Genomic DNA, 24652 nt, shown 5'->3' with positions numbered 1-24652 from the left:
TGGAGACCAGGTTGAGGACCTGGAAAGTTATATTTTCCATTAATATCTTGAAAGCAGTCATAACGACAAAACCCGTTTGGGAGATTTATGGAACACAGTGTGGTCTGGTTTGCATTTTTTCCCCCCAGTGCTTGCACCTGAGTCTCAGCTGCCTGGACTGTGTATTTACCAGGTGCTGGACACCATTCAAAGCGCTTTACGTGCGTCGCCTCGTGTAATTTTCACAATAACCCTGGGTCAGTGTTTTACTGAGGACTTGAGGCACAGCAAGGTGAAGAAACACCCACCAACTGACAGACCAAATGGAGCAGAACAAGGATATGAACTGAGGGGCGCTGGGTCGGGAGCTCACATTCTTGATCAGGACGATATCGCTTTGCAATCCTTTGGCATGTGTTAAACGGAGGAATGAGCTAGTTCAAATACTTCTGCTGCCCGGGCCACTATTTTCCCTCTAAGATTGTACCAGAGATTGCACATCCACTGGCTGTTAGGCATGCCCTGAAATGATTTAACAGATAAACGTATGGCGGTGTGATGTTCTGTTAAGCACCTAGGGAGGGATCTTGAGGGACGTGGAAATGAGTAAGAGAAGGTCACCGAACGTCCACGTGAATAATCACAGTTAACTTTATTGTGTATTTGCCCGGCACCAGGCACTGTACTGAGTGCTTTATATGCATTATTAAGTCTTTCATCCTTACCGAAGCAGAACAATTAATACAAACACATCCTCTCTTAGCACAGCTTTTTAGTAAATGTTTGCATGGTAGAATTTTTGCCAGTTGGTTGAAGGGAGAGCAGTGTCCTTTTATCAGGGGTTGGCGTAAGGGAGTTTAAGCCACAGTCAAGTGTGTTTAAGCAATAGTTCAGCAGAAACCCCATGGACCCCGAACGGATAGAAGTGTGCTCAGCCGGAGAGGGTCTGGTGGGCATTTTGTGACTACCGTTACCACCTTAAGAGAAGAATCTTGGAAGAGCACACTACTGCTGTTCTGAAGTGGGTTTCCTCAGACCACAAAGGTCTGAGTGTCAGAGGTTTCCCACTATCACAAAGCAGAGAAAATCTCCAAACAATGACAAAAGATCAGCCTTATGGCAAGGCAGTCCCCAAGTGTTCCTCGGGAGCATTTCATTCCACAGATGCAACACACACCACCTCAAAAAAGTCTGTCGAAAGTCTATGCCACAATAAAGCTCAGTTGACTTAAATGATTAGGGCGTGTCTATACTCTGACCGTGCAGAGCGGTGTGATGAAGTGTAGACTGGGAACTCGGGTTTGACTTTTTCCACACTCCAGCTGCAGCCTTTGAACATGAACTAGGTTCATTTCTTCTCTATATTGCCAATTTATTTTGGGTTAACCACATTATTCACAATACTAAATTGTGAATTTTGCGAACTAGAATATTAAAGACCTCAAACTACACATCAATATTTAGATGCATCAGGTAAACACGTCATTAATATGAACATACCCATTCTATTCAATATAACTTAGTATTTAGACTTTTCCACAGCTTTTAGAAGACAACGTATGACAGGTATTTGCTGATGATACTAGGGAATACTTATACTTTTAAAGACAGTATGATAGGGAGATGCCTGGGTGCCTCAGTCAGTTAAGCAACCTACTCCTGGTTTTGGCTCAGGTCATGATCTCATGGGTTGTGACCTCAGGGTCGTGTGATGGAGCCCCAAGTCGGGCTCTGCACTCAGTGGGGACACTGCTTGGGGATTCTCTCTTGCCCCCCTCTGCCCCTTCCCCTGCTCTTGCACTCCCTTTCTCTCAAATGAATAAATCTTTTTAAAAAGACTGCATGGGGGCACCTGGGTGGCTCAGTGGGTTAAGCGCCTGCCTTCAGCTCAGGTCATGATATCGGGGTCCTGGGATCGAGCCCCACATCAGGCTCTCTGCTCAGCGGGGAGCCTGCTCCCCCCAACCCCGCCACCCCTGCCTGCCTCTCTGCCTGCTTATGATTTCTCTCTCTGTCAAATAAATAAATAAAATCTTTAAAAAAAATAAAAAATAAATAAAAAGACTATAATAGGGAAAATAGTAAGGATAACAAATCCACTGTTGACACGAATCAGCTGTTTGGAATCAGGTCATAGGCTACTCCTACTTTTGACTTCGAATGCATCTATTACTAGACAAGGTAGTAATACATCTAAATTTTAAGACTAAACCAGTATTTTAGCAGAAAGAATTCTAGACCGGGATCTAAGTGCTCTGAATTCTGATTATCTTTAGATCATGGCTAAATTATTTTCCAGTTACAGTAATTAGGTTGGCTAGGAATAATTCCTGTCCCTGTATACCTCATAGGTACTTGGAAAGAATAAAGGAAGAAAATGCAATTTAGTATACCTTGGAAATAAAATCATGACAAAGTATTAAAAAATTACGGTTATTTTTCTTTATTAGTTGTTTACAGTAGAACTAAAATTGTTACTGTGAATTCAGTATTAAAAAAACTACAGATTACAAGCTATGCTTTAGCATTTCTCTCCCCCACAAAAGATGCTGCATTATCTTATGTGGAATCCTTGCTTTTGTGAGTAATAGAAATTATCATGTGCCTTGGGTCCAAATTTATATACAATGTTAAAAAGCCAAGGATACTTCTTTTCTTCAGAACTGGACATCTTTAAACAGTTGCTGTTCCCACCGCTCAGTGATAAGGCAAGTGAAAGACCGGAGGCAAAAGACAAGATCCGGGCTTTAATCTTATCCTTGTAAATAACTGAAACAAGAAAAGTTATTACTCCCTTTTCAACTGACAATAAGTCAGGGCCTACTTGGGAGACCAGTTTATCCATTCAAAAGACCCCTTCCTACCATCACAGGCTTCTTACCTCAAGATCTCACGGAATACAAATTCACTTTAGAATCCTAATGAATAAAACATTCAAAGTCATTTCGATCAGATGGAAAATTTGGAGCATTGCACTTTTGGTTAGTACTTCTTCAGTTTTTACATTGCCACAACTACTGCTGTATTTTATTTATAACATATATTAAGATGAGCAAAAGAAATCTGGCAAGTCATTTTCTCCTGGTAAGTTAGGAGGATAAAAGACAGCATATAACAGACTATAAGGGAAGATGGTAACTGTGCCTAAAATACGAGCAAGTAATTGAGCAAAGGGTTTTGTTTTTAAAGAGCTCACCCATTTATTTGACAGAAAGAGAAAGAGAAGGAAGGAGAGCAAGCAGCGGGAATAGGAGAAGGAGAAGCAGCTTCCCTGCTGAGCAGGGAGCCCGAGGTGGGGGGCTCCATCCCAGGACCCCAGGATCATGACCATTAGCTGAAGGAAGATGCTTAATTGACTGAGCCACCCAAGTGCCCCAATCAAAGGGGTTTTGAATGTTATTTACATAAATTGATAAATAACAAAATTGAATCTTGTTCTAAAACCCTTTATCCAGGTTTGAGCTCATTTCTCATTTTTATTATTTTTCATCTCAGTAAGTTGACCTCTTAGAAGCCAAGATTGACTCATAGAAATGTGAAATACGTGAATATGTGATAGACTGAAAATGTAATAGATCTATTGCTATTGTAAAGAACTAGTGAATATATAATGTATATTACTTACAGGCATATATAGAGGCACATATGGGAGGGGAGCAGATTTTGCCACCCCGAATTATGCCTCTTTGGAATACTGATCATTTTAAACTGGCTGTTTTGAAGAAAGAGCAGACACAGGTTTTCAGAGCTTCACCCTATTTGTGGGGATGTCTTGCTGGATGGACCAAGAAGAGGGAGGTAACTCTAAATCTGTAGAATCTTAAGTCTGCATAAGGATCAGCCTCTCGTTTATTGTGCTTTTCCTGGTCGCCTTTTGTCTTTAGCGAAATATGGTAGGTCAGGTGATGGCTGGGGCCACGTGGGGCAATGACAGTTTTCCCGGGTCTCTCCCACGTATACAGGAGGAACACACATTATTCATGTGTGTTTTATTTGTCTCTTGCTTGTTTTATGTGTCCACCTGAGCCAGAGAACCCAGAAGGGCAGAAGGGAAAACTTTCCCACCCTTACTATACATGTCCTCTTTCTCCAGATAAGCAAGTCCCCACTCACGCTAGCAACACCTACCGTAGAGGTTTGGGGGCATGAAAAAAGTCACTAATCTTTCCAAAGGGTAACAATAGATACATTATTAAAATCATTTATTTTTCTTTTTTTGGTTTCATACACTCGCACACCAATGAGAAGGTTCTAGACACTCCACAAAAAGAGGGTTCTGTGGTCAAAGAATTTTGAGACACGTTGGGTTTGACAGAACTAAACCCCCGTCTTCGGGGCAGTATGACTCAGAGCCTGATCTTTGCTAATAAGCATCGTGGTGCTCCTTGAGGGGAGAAATAGAGTAAGTTTCCCAGAGATACGGGGGCTTCCAGAACAGACGCCGCTTTCTTTCTGCAGGATTGGAATATAAACAAATAAACCCAAGTCTGAGGTCGATGGGAAAAAAAGCGGTCAGAAAGGAAGGCAGAAGCATGAAGGGCACAACACAGAGCACTGAGAATTCTCTAAGCCAGCGGCTCTCAAACCCCGCATTCATCAGAATCACCGGGAGGGCTTCTTCCAATACCGCCAGACCCACTCCTAGAGTTGCTGACTCAGCCTGAGAATTCACATTTCTAACAAGTTCCCAGGTGAAGCCGGGGCTGCCAGTGTGCCAACAAGAGCCTTGAGAAGTTCTGCTCTGCGGGAATATTGTCCTATCTGACAATGGATTTAGCTATTTATTAAGCATTGTCTTATGTTACTGATAATTCAGTTTCTAAAAGGTCAGACTGAAGGGATTTGGATATGGGGAATTCCACCTCTCTGACCCCAGTAATGATGTTAATCATCATATAAAACAAAAGGCCAGCCCTGGGGTTCCCGGCTGGCTCAGTTGGTGGGACATGTGACTCTTAAGTTCGAGGTTGTGACTGCAAGCCCCACGTTGGCTGTAGAGATGGCTTAAACCGCCCCCCCTCCCCCAAAAAAAGATTTAAAAGAAGGCCAGCCCAGGTCATGGAGAAGAAGGAGTGGGCTTCTTGAAATTCTATTCTATTACTCTTAGAAAACACATTCATCTTCTATTTGCAAAGCAGTGTTATTAGTTCTAAAGGTGAGTATCCTGAGAGCTGTGTATTTATTCCATGTTGCTTGAGTTTGCTCTAAAGCCTCCCCAGAGTGTTTCCCTAAATGTTTGCTATGTACCCACGTTTAAGCCACAGAGTTGTTTTTTAGTGAATTCTTCTCAGCTCTCCAATAAATAAGCATCTTTACTTACTGCAGAAAGCGCACTCATCTGGAAGCATTACCCCTTCTCCTCACCCCCGGAAAAGACATCTGGAAAAAGAAAGCTTACTACTCTTTGCGTTAAATAAGCAAACAGCCCAATGCTGACCGCAGTGTTTCAGCATGAATAACCCAAAGCTGAGGTATTGATAGATTCCCAAACCTCAAAGCAAGCACCGAACACAAAGTTCATCCATGGTACGTGCAGCACACAGTAAGGAAACCGTCCGTCTCAGACAACGCTTCTCATCCTCTTCACGGGAAGAAAATAAACACCAGTCTAACGGCTGTCGAGTATTTGTAATTTTTCCCTTTCTGTAGGATGCGTAGTCTCAACCGCACTCGGTTTATTTCTGAGTATCATGGCAAGTCAATTTCCAACCGGGGCCCTCAGTTTGCAACAGTGGACTGACTGCGATACAAGGACACATGCAAATGAAAACCAGATAGCTTAATGAGCAGCAAATACTAGATTCAGAGCTGGAATTAGCCCCTTCCCTTGCCCCCTCGCTTTCTCACTAGTTATACAACTACGTCCTTCCCCCCCAAAGACTTGGAAAGCACTTACAAGAAAGATACGTTGCCAGCAAGATCATTATCGTAAGCCTAAAGAGTAAGAGAGATACAATGTAATGGGGAAGGTGGGGCGGTAGGAATAATTACATCAAAAACTTCAAAACTCTAGACTTGGGCTAATTGCTTCTGTGGGGCCCTAAATGTAGCTTGGGGCTTTCTGGCAACCGCAATAAATAGGAGAATGGATTGAACTGCATTGTTCTCCCTGCCTGATAAAAGAAAGTATACTGGTTAATGAGCATCTCTTTGTTAAAAAAAAAATAAAAATAAAAAAGAATGCTGGATACCGTGGAAGGCACAGAAGAATCGGACATAGAACCTGCCCATGAGGAGTTTGCAAATCTTATCTCTCCTGGGACTGCAGAGGCATGAGGGGCTCTAGCCTGGGACACGATGGCGGTAGAAACCACAGAAAAACCACAGGGTAGAAATCAAAGGTCACTGAGTGCTCCGTGTAGTGGCGCCCCCTGGAGAAGGAGGAGCGCGTCTGAGAGGGAGAAGGACACTTCTCCCAGCTGGAATTCATCACAGCTCTTGGGCTTCAAGGAAAGCCAAGGAGTTTATAATGGAAAATGTGTGATGAAAAACGGCACAAATAATTCTCTCTCTGGGGGAGTCTTACTTTCTCTATAACCCCCTTGTCATTAGTGTGTTATTTTATTCATTACACCTTCATTCTGGTTTTGTTTCAAAAACATTATTATTGAGCTGAAGTACTGCAGAATGAAAAACCTTTCCCAAGAAGTGTCTCAGATTTTTCTTCCTTCTTCCCTCCCTCCCCTCCCGCTCCTTCTGCCTCCCTCCCTCCCTCCCTCCCTCCCTCCCTTCCTTCCTTCCTCTCTCATTCTTCTCTACAATCTCTGACTGGGAAACAATGTCATTTTTTTCTCGTGCATTTATCTGGAAGGAGAATAGGAAGTTAGGGGGAGCAACAAGTGAAATACAATTAAATATGTTTTATCACTAATATTTCAAAAATGGACTAGATGTCCTGTGCCCCCAGAGTGAGACCTTAAGAACTGGGGAGAAATAAGAGAGTCTCGGTTTTGGTTTAGCCATCAGTTGCCTAATAACATCTGCAAGTCCCAATGACGGATATTATAGCAACATATCAATGATGTCAGCTGCTAAATCCTGAAAATTATTAAAGTGTCCCTCTTCATTGAGACATTTTTCTAAAATATTCCAGGCATCTTTCCTGTGCTTGAAAGTAGAGTTAGGTGCCCAAACGTGAATTATATCTTGATTACTGAGGATTACACGCACAGCATTTTCTGTCCTGAAAAAGAGGTATCACCATGCGGAAAGAAGCCCAAGATGGAGAAGGTGTAAGAGATTGAGCTTGACTACACAAACTCCAAGGTACAGCTCATAAGTCTAGAGAACCGTTTTAAAAACACATCTTGAAATCATTTTTCCCATTTCTTTTAAAAACCGATTACTTGGACTCAGTTCTAGCTATTGAGGGCTCTAGTTAAGTTTATTTAAAAATGTCAGTACATGGGCTCCCTCTCCGAGAATTTTTCTTTGCCCTTCTATGCTCAAACTCTTTGGACTTTTAAAAGATCACTGTACATTCAGAGTAAGTTATTAATTAAGCTTCAAATGTATTTTTTATTGGACTAGGCAGCCACTTTTTACACAGAACCCCTTTCTGCACATTATGACCTTGTACTTGACTCAGAATGACCTTATTAGCACTAATCATGTTTCCAAGAATACTTTGATTTGCAAGCTAGCCATCTGCTGTAAAATTATATTTCAAACATTCTAAGGCCAAAAAAAAATAATGCTTGAATATTACTAGATTATCACAGTAATTATTTTAAAATAATATTTAACAGGGGCCACTCAGCAAAATTTTAAAAAATCCATATACAGGGTAAAAGCATTCAAAATGCAACATTTGGAGACCATCCAACAGCATGCGGCCAAGAACATTTCTAAAATGCTAAGGGATGAAATTAAATTTCCAAAAATCACCAATGTGTAAGCCATCAAACGTAGGTTAAAACGTAGTTGAGAGAGGAGAGTCAGCACATGGGTGTATACAATTTTCATTCATATTTAAGTGAAAACTGAATGGCGGGGTCAAGTACAGATGCAGAAAGAGAGCTGACAGGGCACCAGGCAAGTGAGCCCGTATTTATTCTCCCTTTGTCAAGTGATTCGACATGCTCGCGTTTCATTCAACAAATACTTTCCAAGCTTGTGATATAGGCTATACATGTGCTAGGCACAGAAGCTACGTGGTGAACAAGATGGCATCTGATGTGAAACAGAAAAATCTGGCAGACGTTGACTTAAAATTCAATGAGATCAGATATTCAAGGGTACACAGTGGCCATGGGCTGGAGAAGAACATCAACCCCCTCTTCCTTAATTAACCATGTTGACTTCAGCAACGCCCCACGCGCATCCCTGGCTTTCTCGTCCCCCCTGCCACACCTGGCTCAGATGATTACCATTTCGTACCTTCAATACTTCACCACTTTCTAAGAGGATCCAACCCCCCCCCATCAAATTGCCAGTCTCTCGTGCTCTCCCAACTCTCAAATAGGCTGATGATGTCATTTCCCTACCCAAAACCGGTCAGCCTCCTCAGACCTATGAAATCAAGTTCAAACTCCTCCGTGGCTTTTAAGGCTACTCCTCCGCCAACACAGCTCTAGCTTCAGCCAGGCTGACTTCCCGCGTAACTCCCTCCCCACACATCCCACCTTTCCGTCTCTGTCTTTGCTCAGATTATGCCATCCGCCCGAAATATCTTCCTATCCTTCCTTGGAAGAATACATCAGACAGCACCTCTCCCATGACTGCGTTTCTCAATGCCCCAGCTGGATGTAATCCCAGCCCCTGCCTCTCCCCCTGGACTCCTAGTGGTTAGTGTGTACCTGGCTTATGGTACAGAAGAACACAGGCGGCTTCATCGGAAGGGGTCAGGCAGGGATCAAGTCTTCCATGACTGTAGCCGGCACAGTACAGAGCCCTGAGCCTAGCAAGTAATAGGTTTCCATAAATGTTTGTTGAATGACTCATTTCTTTGGGGAATTGAACGTATATAGAATTCTTAATGGATTTAACAGAACTTTCAGCATTAAATGACTCCTGACATTTATAAAATGCTTGTAGTAAACCACAACCAATAGCCCTACAAATTGAGTGGGGCTGCTTGTTCTTGTATGAAGAGAAACAGAGGTAGGAGGATTCCTGTGTCCTGCTCAAAGCCACACAAGGAGCCCTTGTTTGAGATGTTATTAAAAGGTGGTGTTGTCTTTATTTATGCTACTTGCTGCTACCATGCTTTGTTTCGGATATTTCCATGGTTACATCCGTAGTTCACCCAAGAAACAGGCATTTATCAAGACAACTTCTAAGGCTTCTTTGAAAGGAAAAAAAAGGATACACACACACACACACATACACACACACATATATACAATGGAATACTATTCAGCCACAAGAAAGAAGGAAATCCTGCCCTTGGCAACAACATGGATGGAGCTGGAGGTCCTTATGATAAGTGAAATAACAGACACCGAAAGACAAATATTATATGATCTCACTTATACAAGGAATCTTAAAAAGATGGATTCACAAAAACAGAGAACCGAGTAGCGCTTACGGGGGCCGGGGGTTAGGGGGTAACGGGGAGATGCTGGTCAAAGGGTACAAACTTTCAGTTATAAGACAAATAAGTTCTGGGCGTGTAATGTGCCACTTGGTGACTTTAGTGAACTGATTCAGTTAGCTAAGGGAGTCAATTTTAAATATTTTCCCCACTAAGCAGTATTTATGGAAGTGACAGTGGTTAACTAACCCTCTGTTGCTAATGATATCACACTATATACCTGCAGCCAATCATCATGTGGTATGTCAATGATACCTTAATAAAGCTGGAAAAAATATAAATCCTTCCTCCATGGGAGGACTGGCAAAATAGACACAAAGTTTTAAAATGTTGCAGTTACTTGTGTTTTAAGATTTCATTTGTTTCCACATAGAATGCTTTGCTAGGTAATAAAAAAGTGAAATAACTAAGAAATTGCAAAAATTCTAGAGGTCATGTTCCTACAAAAGCTGCAAAACTTTCGTTTGTTTGTTTCATGGCATGCGTGATCAGCATGAACGCTAACAAATGTTTAAAGCAAGAACACAGAGTTCTTGAGATATTAAACATTCTCAAAGTGTTACTTTAGTGTTACCCTTTCACAAATACAATGAACGAAAATGTTAAGCAATGTGGCAAGGTGGCTGGTGGAAAAAGACCATCATCTTTAAAAATGGAGTCTCCAAAAAGCATTTGGAACAGAGTAAGAGCTGATTGGTCCTAACTACATTGCTGTTTACGCAGCGTACCTAGATGCGTATAAAAGATGGGTAAGTGTCTCAAGTCCCAGAGAGAAAGGTTTCTTGTTTGCCTTGCCGTGTGCTAAAGACAGAAATTAGAACCTTACTGCTCTGTAGTTAGCTAGCAAATCATGGCTGACACGTAGGATCTGTCTTAGCTGAAGGAATTTAACAGTTATAGCCCTGTGGAGCCGACATTTTCAAACATATGGATGGTTTTCACAGTGTGGAAACTGCCTTCACTGTCCACCGCATACCCAAGAGAACATGGGTAGGGGCAAATTTCTTTTCTACCAATCTCCAGTGGGTAAATAAAAATTTGAATTCCAGCAAAAAACATATGCCCACGTAGGATAGAAAACAAAATCCAATTTCCAGCCAACATTTAAATGCCCGTGGCCAAGTTATACCTGCCCAAATCGATGGATCCTATAGCCACAAAACTGATGGACCCACTGTACTTAACAAAATAGTGGATTAGATTAAGCAATATTAGACAAACTCATTATGAACAAGATACTAAAAGAAATGATTTACTCTGACTCTGGAGACAAGATGGCCAAGTCCAAATAGTGGAGATTGTTTAGAGAATAAAAGGTAGAAGAATAAATGGAATCGTTTACTGACTTTTAATATTACGAAAGATGGGAAAATGAGCTGATCAAATTCAAATTACATCTAGCAGTACAATTTGACCCTGTAGTTGGGAACCAAAGGCGCAGAAATAAAAGCATTGTTTCAAAAACCCAAGCAGGTTGGAGAATATGGATTCTACAGCATCAACTACAGAAAAAGCAAAACAAAACAAAACAAAACAAACAAAAATGCCCCAAAACATTAATTTAAGAAACTGAAGACTGATTACAGAGAGGAGAAAATATGGAAGAAAATGAAAAGATTACTCAGAGATAATGAGGAAAGAATGGATGCTAAGATTCCTCTGGAATATCTAACCCAAGCAGCAGATTGAGACAGAAGAAAAGAACGGACCATTAAGATTCCTCTGGAATGTCTTACCCTGTAAGTTAATAATCAAGCAGCAGATTGAGACAGAGAAAAACAGGGTAAGCTCAGGGACGTTAAAAACAGAAAGCTAATTTCTACGGGCAAAAGAGAGCAGTAGGTAAATGATGTTCTGTGAATGAAGTCAGGTTTCTCAAAAAAACTAATGCTATTTCCAGATGCACAGAAGTACAGACACACAGAAGCATCAACATTTCACATATACTTGTAACAGAGAAAAAGACAATATTTGTAATGACTCCGGACAGCCCCAGGACATGAAGAGAATTATGTAATGATCAAGTAGGATCAGGTATATACTCTAACATGTGAGTCTCTTCTGAACAAAAGAGTTGGCATATAGTAGTCCTCCAACTTCTGATTTTCAGATCTCACACGTTCATCTGGGGGTCCTGTGACAAGGGGTCAGTCGTCACGGCACGAAATGTGGTTGAAAAATACAACCCAATGGCAACCGTGGCTTTGAGGTGGAGAGAAATGCTCTTGAGCTATGCTCCCATAAAACATTTTAAATGGGTTGGGTTAGACTCCAAGTGATTTGACGGAAGAATATTTGACTCACAATAAAGCTGAACTGTCACTGCAATTGATAGAATCAAGAGAATCAGATGCTAGAGTTTCATGCAGCCGAGATGTCCATGACCCACAGCCGGTTAGAGTCCCCAACTCTAGCTAACTAACTTAGCAACACAGGGTTCTGGGGAGAGAGAAGGACAAGGGAGTCCAGACAGCTCGATGTTCCGACTCTTGTCAAAGAACTAAATATGAGCCTTAACATAAAAAGTCTTAATCTAAATGTGGGGAGCCTGGGTTCCTCAATCAGTTGAGTGTCGGACTCTTGATTTTTGGCTCAGGTTGTCATCTCAGGGTTGTGAGATCGAGCCTCACCTCGGTGCAGAGCCTGCTTACGATTCTCTCTCTCCTTCTGCCCCTCTCCCCAGCTCAGGCTCCCTCTCTCCCTCTCTCCCAAAAAAGTCTTACTCTAAATACAATGTCATGAAACAATAAATGAGGGAGGCATTAGGAAAGGCAACCATGGCTTTTCCCCCACCCCGCCCGCCTTTTGAAGTTCAAAAAGTGAAAGGGAACCACAACCTCAGCTCCAGTGTCATGTGACACAATCTGACCAAGGTAAGGGCTGGTCTAGGAAAATAATAGCCCAATTGATGTTATCGCTATTTCCTTCTTCTCCACAGGGGGAAAAACGGAAATGATTAGGAGAACCCCGGGCCCTCTGACAACTGCTTATGGGATCTTGAGCTGGCTCCAGTTTCCTTATCTGGAAATGCTAACAGTCTAAACTCAGTGGTCTTCCTTCTCCAGCCCAAATTCTTGATTTTCCTCTCCATTTGTGAAGTGCTAGTCTGGGTAGGAATGCTTTCTCAAGGAGTTCACTCTCTGACTCATCCAGCTGGTTGGGTCTAGGATGAGCCACTGGACGGACATCAGCATTTTCTCATTACCATACCCAAGGTCAAAGAAGGCAAAATGAAAAGAAACAATATCCCACTGTATTTCTGAGCATCAGAGGACAGGAGGTGCCCATGTAAGAACATAAAAGTTAACTTTTAGAATCATTTTATTTGGAAATAGCTCTATACTTGCAGAGAAATTGCAAAACTGGTACAGAGAGTCCGTGACTTACCCTTCACTCAGATTCCCATGATGTCAGCAGCTTCCATACCACACATAGCAGGGTTAGCAAAACCAGGAAATTAACTCTAGTATGATATTAACGAAACTAGAGACATTTTTATTTTCCCCAATTTTCCCCCAAGTGTCCTTTCTCTGTTCCGGGACACAATCCACGACCTCACATGGCATTAACTTGTCAATGTCTCCTTAGTCTCCTCCAATCTGTGACAGTTCCTTGGTCTTTCCTTGCCTTTCATGACCTTGACACTTTGGCCAGTGGGGGCTCCTTCAGACTGGCTCCCGTGACCTCTTATGCCCCCTCTTTTGTAAGCACTTACTTTCTGGCACCACAAGACATTACAGGCTCACTTTTACTTTCCCTGCCTCAGTCCAGCATCAGCCATTACTCTGAGGAGCCTTCGATCCTTTCTGGAAAAATGATAGAGCCCCAAATCCGGGTGCTAGGTGTGTTTATTACTATTGGGGTGCCCTTGCTTGTAAGCCCTCCTAGGACAGAGCGGAGAGACATAAGCATTCACAGTTCCATGTCTATTTCTGCATCTATCCATGGACATATGAAAATGAACATACTGATGCTTCCACTCTAATCCACATCACAGGATTTGTTCTAGCCCTCCCCTTTTCCTTATTTTTAACCCTTTTCTCTGATGGTGAGGAAGACGGCTATCTCGATCTATTCTCTATTCACCTACTTGTTCAACCCCAGCATCCATATAAAGTACTTACATGTGCCTGTGAGTAACTGATTTACTAACTAGAGCCCAGTACTTATGTGCAATTCTGTTTATCCTTAATATGTCTATATATTGGTAATACAAATACAGCACCTTCACGTTTCTTTTGATTATTGTCAGCATGGTATATCTTCTCCTCTCCTTTTAACACTTGTAAATAAAAAAAGCAAAGAGAAGAACTGTATGCTACTATTTGTGTAAAAAAGTGAGAATATGTACATATATATTTGCATGTCTATTCATAAAATATTCATGGGAGAGAGAAAACTCAATACATTGGTTGTGAGGTCAACAGGTTAGCTGCAGGGAAAAAAATGAGAGGGAAACCTCATTGCATACCCTTTATTGGTTTTTTTTTTTTTTAATAGGTAAAGACCTCTTTTTTTTAAATTTTATTTATTTATTTGACAGAGAGAAATCACAAGTAGACGGAGAGGCAGGCAGAGAGAGAGAGGGAAGCAGGCTCCCTGCTGAGCAGAGAGCCCGATGCGGGACTCGATCCCAGGACCCTGAGATCATGACCTGAGCCGAAGGCAGCGGCTTAACCCACTGAGCCACCCAGGCACCCCCTTTTATTGTTTTTTTAATGCAAACCTCTTATACTTAATTTTTAACTTTTTTTTTAGATATTCATATATCATAAAGCTCCCCCTTGTAATGTGTACACGTCAGTGGTTTTTAGGTTATTCACAAAGTAGTGCAACAGTTACCATTGTCTACTTCCAGAACATTCTATCCATTAGCAGCCGCTTCCTACTGCTCCTTCAACCTCTTCTCTCCTTGTCACCAATGCCCCTGGCAATACTGATATGCTTTCCGTCTCCGGATTTGACAACTCTGGATACTTCATATAAATGGAATCATACAATATGGAATCTTTCTGAACTGCCTTTTTGCCCTTAACATAATGTTTTCAAGGTCATCCATTCATTCCCTTTTATAGCTTAATACTTCATTCCCTTAGTACTGAAGTACTAAGTACTTCATTCCCTTTTGCAGCTTAATACTATTCTATGGCATGTAGAAAACATTTTATCTATTCATCAATTGATGGCCAATTGTTCAAATTTTTGAAAGATCAAAATACATTATCCATTCAAAAGTTAAATTTAAAAAAATCAAAAGGGAAAGAAAATACTTCACATTTTTCTAAAACGTCAAAAGTAAAAGAAAAAATCAAGTAAATAATGTAGGAAAAAGAACAATGTATAGAAGAGCTTTGCTTGGCGATTCACCAGAGGACTTCTAAGACTCGCTGGCTAAGATTTATTACACCAGAAAATACAGAGCAAAAGCAGCAGGGAAAAGCTCTACATCAGGAGAGTCCAGTGACGCCCAGGACAGGCTTCCAGGGTCCTTCCTCATCCGGGACACGCTCTGAGCCTTTCCCATGATAGTCACAGCCCCGCCTGATCTCCTCACTCCCGCTCACCTCTCCCCCTTCATCCCTCTACTCCAGTCATCCTGATATCTGATGATCTCAAGATTCATCACACACACACCAGGCTCACTCCTGCTTTGGGGTCTTTGCTATGGCTGTTCTCTTTGCCTGGAATGTTCTCAGAAATCCTCATAACTCGCCCACTCACCTCCTTCATGCCTCTCCTCAAATACCACCACCTGACCACGCTATATACAACAGCAGCCCCTGGCATTCTCTGTGTCCTTTCCCTGCCTCCTTTTTCTTCATACCGGAAGATGTCATTCACCTGAATACCCACTTCCTTTTTGTTTGCCCCTCCCCCAACTAGACTGTCTGCTTCATGGGGCAGGGACTGTTTGTAGTTCACTGTTGGATTCACTGCTTAGCACAACGCCTGCAACCCGAAGTACCTGTCCAGTGAACGGATGAATCAATCGCATCCATCTATCTATCTGCCTATCTATGGACACTGAGTGGAGGGGAAGAAGGAAGGTATTTGGAACATGTAAGATCCCTTATTCTCAGCTCCAGAATGCCAGAATGTAGAGGAAATGCTCAATGAAATTCTCAACTTTTTTTCTCGGGATTTGAGTATGCAAACACTATATTTAATATCATGAAACTTCTCTTATAAAGATGATTTTAATTTCCCCTGGGAGGTTAGCCCTCTCTAAAAAAATTTTTTTATTAGAAATAACAGTTTTGTTGAGGAACACATAAATAATGCAGAAAGAATTAAATTACAGGGTGAGAGTTCTCTGGACCGGAGTTGGGGAGAGAGGGAGGGTGGGGGGTACGCCGCGACGGGGGCAGTGGAAACCAGGGGCTGTGTCAGCTGTCAGGGCAGCTGTCCAGGAGGGCTCCTCAAAATGCCCTCAGGCATGAACTGGCCACATGAGACTGTCTTGCTTGACTATTTCTATCCTTTACCTACTTTTCCAGAAAAAGATCATTGTATTTTTTTTTTTTACTGTAAAGCTCGTTGGATATTAAGGACCTTTTTAATCTGTCAAATTAGTTAAAAATTTCTCCCTAATTATTGCTTATCTTCTAGCTTTTTGGTGTTTTCTGTCTCTCAGCCATGATTTGTATTATGTGTTCAGTTCTTATAATCCTTTGCTTTGATTACCTCTGCCTCTGATAATGTGCTTAGAAGGTCTTGCCCACCGCCCAGATTATAAAAGTGCTCACCTACAAATGAGGCAAGGTAGGGCCAGGGAGGTTGGGTACTTATTCAAGACCACACAGCTGGCAAAACCTGGCCCATCCAGTGGTAAAGCTTATACTGGGCTGTGGTGAGGATTACAGTCAGCAGGTGTGAAGTTTCTGAAATATTATAGGCATTCACTAGAAGATAAAATTTATTATTATGATTGCATAGTCCTCACAAACATAATTTCTGATGGCTGCATATTATTTGAAAAATAGAATCTTTTACATTAAGTCTGTTTCTAAAATACTATTCTTGCACGAGTAGGAAAAGCTTCTGGAATTCCATGGAATGATTAAAACCTTTTTTTTTTTTTTGAGGAAACCGTTGTCATTAAAAGAAATTTTGAAAGGACATATGTATTTAAAATGTTGGTCAGACTTACAGATTTGGTTTTTTTGAAATCTTTGTCTCTATATTATAGTTTTCTAGAAATGATATTTTTATTTTCTAACCAGAAAAATTGCCACACAAAAAATGGCATATTTTTTTAAAAGTCTCTGAATGAGAGATCGGGAGGTATCTAGATTTTGTTTTCTTTCTTTCGTTTTTTCTTTTCCTTTCCTTTTTCCTTCCCTTCACTTCCCTTTTCTTCTCTGTTCTTTTTTCTTTTCTTTTCTTTCTTTTCCTTTTTTTAAAAAAGATTTTATTTATTTATCAGAGAGAGAGGGAGAGAGTGAGCACAGGCAGACAGAATGGCAGGCAGAGGCAGAGGAAGAAGCAGGCTCCCCGCCGAGCAAGGAGCCTGACGCAGGACTCGATCCCAGGACGCTGGGATCATGACCTGAGCCGAAGGCAGCTGCTTAACCAACTGAGCCACCCAGGCGTCCCTCTTTTCCTTTTTTTGTACCCTGGGAGGAACATGAGACTAACAGGAAGTGTAAATGGAAGGAGAGGTTGGCTGTCCAGGGTGGGTGGGGAGGGAGTGAGGGAGAGAGGTCTGTGAGGACGCAGGAGGTAAGGCAAGGTTTATGATACAAATGGACAGTCATCTAAAGGACGGAAACACACAGGAACATTAATGGTGATATTGGCACAGCAGGGATGATGTTTACACTTTACCTACCTTTCATTACATTTTATTCTTACCATCTGGCATATGATTTTTAAGATTGCTATTTGTCTTTTCCTTTCTCTTCATAGAGATGGGTAACTTTTACAATCGGGGGAAATATTATCTTGGAAACAAAGGCAGAACACCTGCTTCCCAATGTAGGAGGATCCCAAGGTAAGGGGGCCAGGCGCACTGATTTTATTCCACACAAGTTCCACCCCGCAGTAGCACATGATGGGGACACACACATCCCAAAACTTCTTGGGCTTCTCATCCTCCAGGGTTCTGCCATTCTGGGGGCCCATCACTCCTTCCTTTCCTGTCATGCTCTTGGTCTATTTTCTCTTCCCTCCCCTTCTTGATTGACCGTAATCACTTCTAAGACAGACACTCATTTACATTTTAACAGCTTAGGTATTAGGATGCCCCTTAAAATCAATGGCATATTGTAGGAGATGAGAATAAATGAGGAAGATATTTATCAATTTGCACAAAAGGAAAACTGATCACTTTACAGCAGAGAAACCCAGCAGACACCATTCCAGGACACCATCTCAGTCAAGTGATTAAGGTTAATGTAACGAGTGATAAGATACACCAACATCAGGTACTCTCAGATAACATGCACATCTTTCCTGTGCCTTTTTTTTTTGCCAAAAATGCACAACCCTAATCCAATCATAAGAAAGCATTTGACAAACCCAAATTGAGAGGCATTCTACAAAATAACTGACTGGTACACATCCAAACTGTCAAGGTCAGGAAAGAAAAGGAAAGACTGAGGAACCGTCACATATTGGAGGGGTCTAAGGAGATAGGACAAATAAGTACAACGTGGGATCCTGGATTGGATCCTGGAATGGAGAAAGGACATTGGGGGAAAATTGGTTAAATTCAAATAAGGTCTCTAGTTTAGTTAATAATATTGTACTAGAGTTAATTTCCTGGTTTTGATAACTGGGCTATGTAAGTAAGTCGTTGACATTACCGGAAGCTGGATGAAGGGTATGCAGGAACTCCTTGTACTATTTTTAAAGATTTTATTTTATCTTATCTTATCTTATTTTAGATTTATTTATTTAAGGGAGAGAGTGAGTGAGCCGGGGGAGGGACAGAGGAAGAAGGAGAGAATCTCAAGCAGACTCCCTACCGACCATGGAGCCCAGTGGGGAACTCAATCCCAGGACCCGGATATCATGACCTGAGATGAAATCAAGAGTCAGCTGCCTAACCACTGAGCCACCCAGGTGCCCCTAATCCTTGTACTACTTTTTTAACTTTTCTGTAAGCCTCAAATTTTTCCAAAATAAAATATTTAAAAAGTTAGGTTGAGCTATCAATGTGTATTTGTTTTGGTTCTAATTGTAATTCCATTTTTTTTTCATAAAAAGGTTTTGAAATGTCTGAAATGGCACTGACTTTTACCAAAGATATTTCCTTTTCAAGGTCAGTATTCAGTATTCCTGAAGATAGAGATCGTCAGGTAAAATATGATTTTCCTGGAATCTGAGGATAACAGGTGCTATTTATGTATCTTTATAGTGCAAGCGGACCTCTCTGATAAAGCTTAGAAATGGTTCTGAGTCTTGCATAATCCAGTGACTCTTGGGATTAGGTTGCTAGGTCTTCTGTTCCCAGCAAGTTTTCCCTTAGCAAACAGGGATGACATAAATATTCAGTCAAATTTTATTTTATTTTATTTATTTTATTTTTTTATTTTTTAAGATTTTATTTATTTATTTGAAAGACAGAGATCACAAATAGGCAGAGAGGCAGGCAGAGAGAGAGAGGAGGAAGCAGGCTCCCCGCTGAGCAGAGAGCCCGATGCGGGGCTCGATCCCAGGACCCTGGGATCATGACCTGAGCCGAAGGCAGAGGCCTAAACTACTGAGCCACCCAGGTGCCCCTTCAGTCAAATTTTAAACTGGCGAAAATGACTGTGACTAGGGAGACATAGTACAGAATATACAGGTGACTCAGGATAATCTGATCTACAAGAGTGGATTCACATCCGTTCACTGACACGACAGGTTCCACTTGTCAAAATGTGATTACGCTTGTGATCATGTGTGATGTTTGAAGACATCACGTGGAGCTAGTTTATGTGCATTCTGGACCCAGTTTCCATCTTTTAGGAATGTAGCTGGGTTGACATGGCTGTCCTCCGACAATGTCTGCTGCCAAGACCTTTGCCAGGAAATTTTTGTTACAAAACTACTCAGCGTGGGGAGTAGAGGGGGCAGATGTAATGGACATCGATACGCCATAATGAAATGATCACAGCATTTACATCCTTCCTGGATAACACGTGGCTGATGTCACCCTGCTTCAAGTACGGAGGGGACAGAGCAATACATCATGACATCGTTGAAGCAGAATACACGACAATAAAAATCTTGGCTACAGAAAGGATCACAAAGATTCCAGTGTGGTATTTTTAGGGACGATCTTTTGTTAAATGTAAGGGACATGCCCTGAAAGTATGAGGATATATGTCAGTGGCAAACTGTCATATTGAGAAATTGGCAAAGAACAGGTTAAGCAATATTTTGGAGAGAATTTTTAAATAAACATGCCAAGCAGGCTAAGCAATTGAGTAAAAAACAGCTGCATATCAGCATGACATGAGACCCTTTTATGTAGCTGGAAATCAGTGTGCGGGCCGCACTGGCTAGAGCTCTATCTGAAGATGGTGCAGCCTTCGTCAGTGAACACTCAACATTCACTTCAGCACAATACACGATTAGCCATCAAGCTCGCCCTCCTTATTTTTACAACAATTCCTCATTACAAGGTGAGTTTAGACCACTGTGTGTATTGTGCCTATTATGAAGGCAAAGAACCATCATCATCTGGTAACGTACCTAGTGCTAATGGAATCTTCAGAAAAACAAAACATGGAACACCAAAAGCAGCAGCCCAAAACTCATCAAATGATTGCTTCAATTATTTAACCACTCACGGAAATAGAAAGAGTGCACAGATGGATTTCAAAGGTGTTTCAATGATACAACCTCAAGGAGAGTAGCAAATACTGCAATAAACATTGAGGTATGTTACTTGTGTGTTTTAGACAGGGTCCTCGTACAATCCACACAGGTCAATTATCCTCAACTTAGTACGGCGTTCATGCATATTGTGGATAAGGAATAATATTAAAGCAGAGAACCACAAAGCTTTTGGGCAGACATGGAACTGGGATGAGTGTGCTGTCTAACTGGCAAATTAATTAATTGTTTGAAAGGCTTTGTGTATTTGAAATATTAAAGTTTTCATTAAAATTTGAAAATATGAGGATTATATAAATTGTTTTTATCCTGTATGACTGGTCATCAAGATATCAACATAATGCAAAAATTATTTTAAAAACACTGGATGCAGTGAGTAGACAGTATATTTAAATAATTAAGTGGCTTATTAATATTCATTGCCATTATCTATGTAGTCTCTGAATTAAACATTTTACAACCTTCAAAGTGGTAGTGCCGCATGTGTTTTGTTAACAATTCCTTTGTTTTTCTTCAAAATGTTTCCTTTATGGCACTTTAAGTACAAGAACTGACCTAAAATATACCACTGATTGGGAGGATCCTTTCACCGGATGTCTGCAAAGAAAGAATTTACAAAGCCTGCAAGGAACTCTCCATCAAAGAGTAAACGATAGGGGCGCCTGTGTGGCTCCGTCGTTAGGCAATTGCTATTGGCTCAGGTCATGATCCCAGGGTCCAGGGATGGAGCCCCGAAGCAGCAGCATCGGGCTCCTTGCTCAATGGGAAGCCTGTTTCTCCCTCTCCCACTCCCCCTGCTTGTGTTCCTTCTCTCGCTGTTTCTTTCTCTGTCAAATAAATAAATACAATCTTTTAAAAAAAACAACAGAGAGTAAACTATAAAAACAGTGATACTTAGCTTGAAGAACTAATATGAGAACACTCACGGCAACCGGATTTGGGTATGTCCATTTGGAACATGAGTTTGTAGAGTTCAACAAAAAACCCTAACTAAATAGAGCTGTTTTGAAGATACTCCTCCCCATGGTATCTCCATAATAATGCTGGAAAGTAGGTAGAGATAAAGGAATGTAAGCCTTATCAGAAAAAGTAGCTAAGGTCAGACACAGTAGCAAGGCTGGGACTGTCCCCCAGATCTCCTGAAACAACCTATGTACAGTGCCTCGTGCTATCCCAGACCCTCTCGTTGGACTGAATGAAAGACATCTCTTTCTCTTGTTCCCCCTCCCAACTAGCCCAGAACTCTTTTCTGCTTCAAGGCATTGCCAGGTAATGCAGCAGGAGATTTCCATAATACACAAAATAATTACAGATGAAACTCGAATGATAGTGAGATGTAGAGAATAAGCCCTATAATCATATCTTCTGCAAATAAGGGCAATTCAGACATTCTCAATGGCAAATACTACTGTTTTTTTACAACAACAAGTTTCCATTCTTAACTTGGGAGGATCCCAAACAAAAAGTAGTAACCACAGAATAAGTTAAATTAACTAGCTATGGAGAATGTCATTTGATGAAATGTTTTCTGAAGAAATGATCACATAAAGGAATACATCTCTGTCAGCCAATGCAGCCATGAATAAAAATGTTAATGAGGTAAAATTGGTCATGATGAGGTTAAAACAATATCAAGAAATTAAACAGGTTCTTATTAGGCTTAATTCACTTTCACGTATTTTGAAAAAAAAATTCTCAAATGCATCACAGCAAATCTTATTAAACTAGGAATCAATTACCATTTTTCTTACTTCTATGCTTTAATTTATACATCTTTATCCTTAATTTAAAGATAACTATGAATAAAACATGAAAGTCAGTGCATTTTCTTGTTCTGCAATCACATATGTTCTATTCTACATAATATCTCATTTGCCCTCATATTTTGGTTATAAGGCAGTGAGACTTGCCTTATAAAAGTACTCAGAAATCTGAAATTAGTTAATCTATTCAGGAAGAGAATTAAGTGAACCTAGTTTGGTACCCATGTTCACGTTAAAGTTTCAAAATATACTTTAAGTATTCTGGGGACCCTTGGCTGGCTCATTCAGTAGACTGTGTGACTCTTGATCTCAGGGTTGCAAGTTCGAGCCCTACATTGGGTGTAGACATTACTAAAATAAACTTTAAAGGCCATTCTCCTCCTGGATGGTGAGATTTTCACCTTATACTCTTTGAGTTTGACTTCACTTGTCCTCTGAAAGCTGCTTGATCCCTGCCAAGTTTTACTTTGATAACAAGAGTTAATAGGGCTATAATTCAGTAAACGGCTTCTTTAGGCTCTACAAGAATTATGATCACTGTATTCAACATTTAAATCCTATTCAAAAAAGTAAAGTATGGCGAGGCTGCAATTTCTCATTCCTACAAAAATTCTTTCATTTTTTTTTTAAATTTTGTTTATTTGACAGACAGAGATCACAAGTAGACAGAGAGGCAGGCAGAGAGAGAGAGAGGGAATCAGGGTCCCCGCTGAGCAGAGAGCCCCATGTGGGACTCGATCCCAGGACCCCGGGATCATGACCTGAGCCGAAGGCAGCAGCTTAACCCACTGAGCCACCCAGGCGCCCCAAATTCTTTCATTTTTTATTTCCTTCAAGTCTATCTTAATCAGCGGACTTTGAGGAGATGAGATGAGCTATGGTCTGGCATAGTTCTACAAGCACAGAGTCTATACCCTGTCTTGAAACAAACAAACAGGGGCGCCTGGGTGGCTCGGTGGGTTGAGCCGCTGCCTTCGGCTCGGGTCGTGATCTCGGGGTCCTGGGATCGAGTTCCGCATCGGGCTCTCTGCTCAGCGGGGAGCCTGCTTCCCTCTCTCTCTCTCTCTGCCTGCCTCTCCATCTGCTTGTGATTTCTCTCTGTCAAATAAATAAATAAAAAATCTTTAAACAAACAAACAAAACTTACCACTTCTGTGCTATTACTAACGTCAAGGCACACCATATTTCAAAACACACAGACATCAGCAAATTTAAACGAAGCATATGCGTGTAGATGGGACTCACCTTTAAGGAATCAAAACACGCCACCACACGGCCATTTTCCACATGGCAGACTCTCGGCGGATGGGCGAACTTGCAGTCTGCATCGGCTCGAGAGCAGGTTCCTCTCTGAAATTCTCTGCAGACTTCTAAAGTCAGCCACTGGGTGTCTCGAACCAGGGTGACATTGACCGCCGTCATATTGAAAGCGAAGTTAGAATCAAGTGCACCCTCTTTAGGACAGTTTCAGTGCTGTTAAAAGGTTAAAAGTGAATTCAAGCTAGATGCGAAGGGATGAGGTTGCTTTGCTGAAATGTTTCTTTGTTAGCGCTTGGGTTTTCGTCCCAGCCAAAATTTGGTCTGATCAAACAAAAAGCCAATCGCAAAATAAAAATTGTATCAGAACAGCTAAAAATTAAATGAGAGACCAACTCCTAAGAAGGCAACCAGAAAGGTTAAGATATTGAGTGTTTAATTTGTTCCTCTGCCAAAGTTACTTCCAATAATAACTGGCAGGCTTTCAAAAGAATTCTGTGCTCTTTAGCTGATGTTTTCAATTATTCTTGCAAAAAGCATACACTGCTGGTTGCCCTTCAATTTGTGGAATGGTTTCAGATCAAGGGGAGAAATGTTTTTTGCCCTATTTCTTGGATTTAATGATTAAGATTGGTAAGGATGGGACAACTGTAAAAATAAAACGTGCTGCAAAGTCAGGAGGAGGGAAAATGACTAAGGAAACTGGCAATCAAAGGGAAAAGAGAATGGACAAGTTGTTGAGACTGAACTACAAGCAAACCAAGTTTGGGGGCTGGGGAGGGAGAGGGGTTTATTAGCAAACAGCTCTAGAGGGGAATCGAAGCAGCAGCGTTCAGAAAAGGCACTTTTCAGAAACCTGCAAGAAAAAAAAATAAAATTAGCTAACAGAATGCAATATTTCAGTTTTAAACTCCAGATTTGGAAACGAAGTACCCTATCCTGTTTAAAACAGGAAGCGTCTAGATATTGACAGTGCAAAACAGTACAGCCAACCCTTGGGAATAAAAAGAGCACTTCCCAGTGTAGAGTAAAAGGAGGCAGCCACATAAATTTACTGTTGAAATACAAGCCCAGTTGGGGCACCTGGGAGGCTCAGTTGGCTAAGCGGCGGACTCTTGGTATCAGCTCAGGTGATGGTCTGAGGGTCCTGGGAGGGAGCCCCGCCTCCAGCCCCGTGTGGGTCTCTGCGCTCAGCAGTGGGGTCTGCTCAAGGGTTCTCTCTCTCCCTCTGCCCCTCCCCTTGCTCATTGGCTCACATGTTCTCTCTCTCTCTAAAATAAGTAAATAAATC

At 41.4% G+C, this 24652-nt stretch overlaps 1 protein-coding gene across 3 annotated transcripts in view; it reads right to left on the bottom strand.

Moving 5' to 3' along the window:
* The window catches only part of MBNL3 (muscleblind like splicing regulator 3), a 60801-nt gene extending 37082 nt beyond the window's left edge, over nt 1–23719 (bottom strand). For all 3 annotated transcript variants that reach the window (XM_044235316.1, XM_044235318.1, XM_044235317.1), the window contains exon 1: nt 23350–23719. In XM_044235316.1, coding sequence (XP_044091251.1) covers nt 23350–23526 — 177 coding nt within the window. In that variant the 5' untranslated portion in view covers nt 23527–23719. The remainder of the gene's footprint in view (nt 1–23349) is intronic.
* Between the last annotated feature and the right edge of the window lie 933 nt (nt 23720–24652).

This window comes from Neovison vison, chromosome X, assembly GCF_020171115.1.
Source record: "Neovison vison isolate M4711 chromosome X, ASM_NN_V1, whole genome shotgun sequence".
Classification (NCBI taxonomy): Eukaryota; Metazoa; Chordata; class Mammalia; order Carnivora; family Mustelidae; genus Neogale; species Neogale vison.
This window is presented reverse-complemented; position numbering and strand designations above follow the sequence as displayed.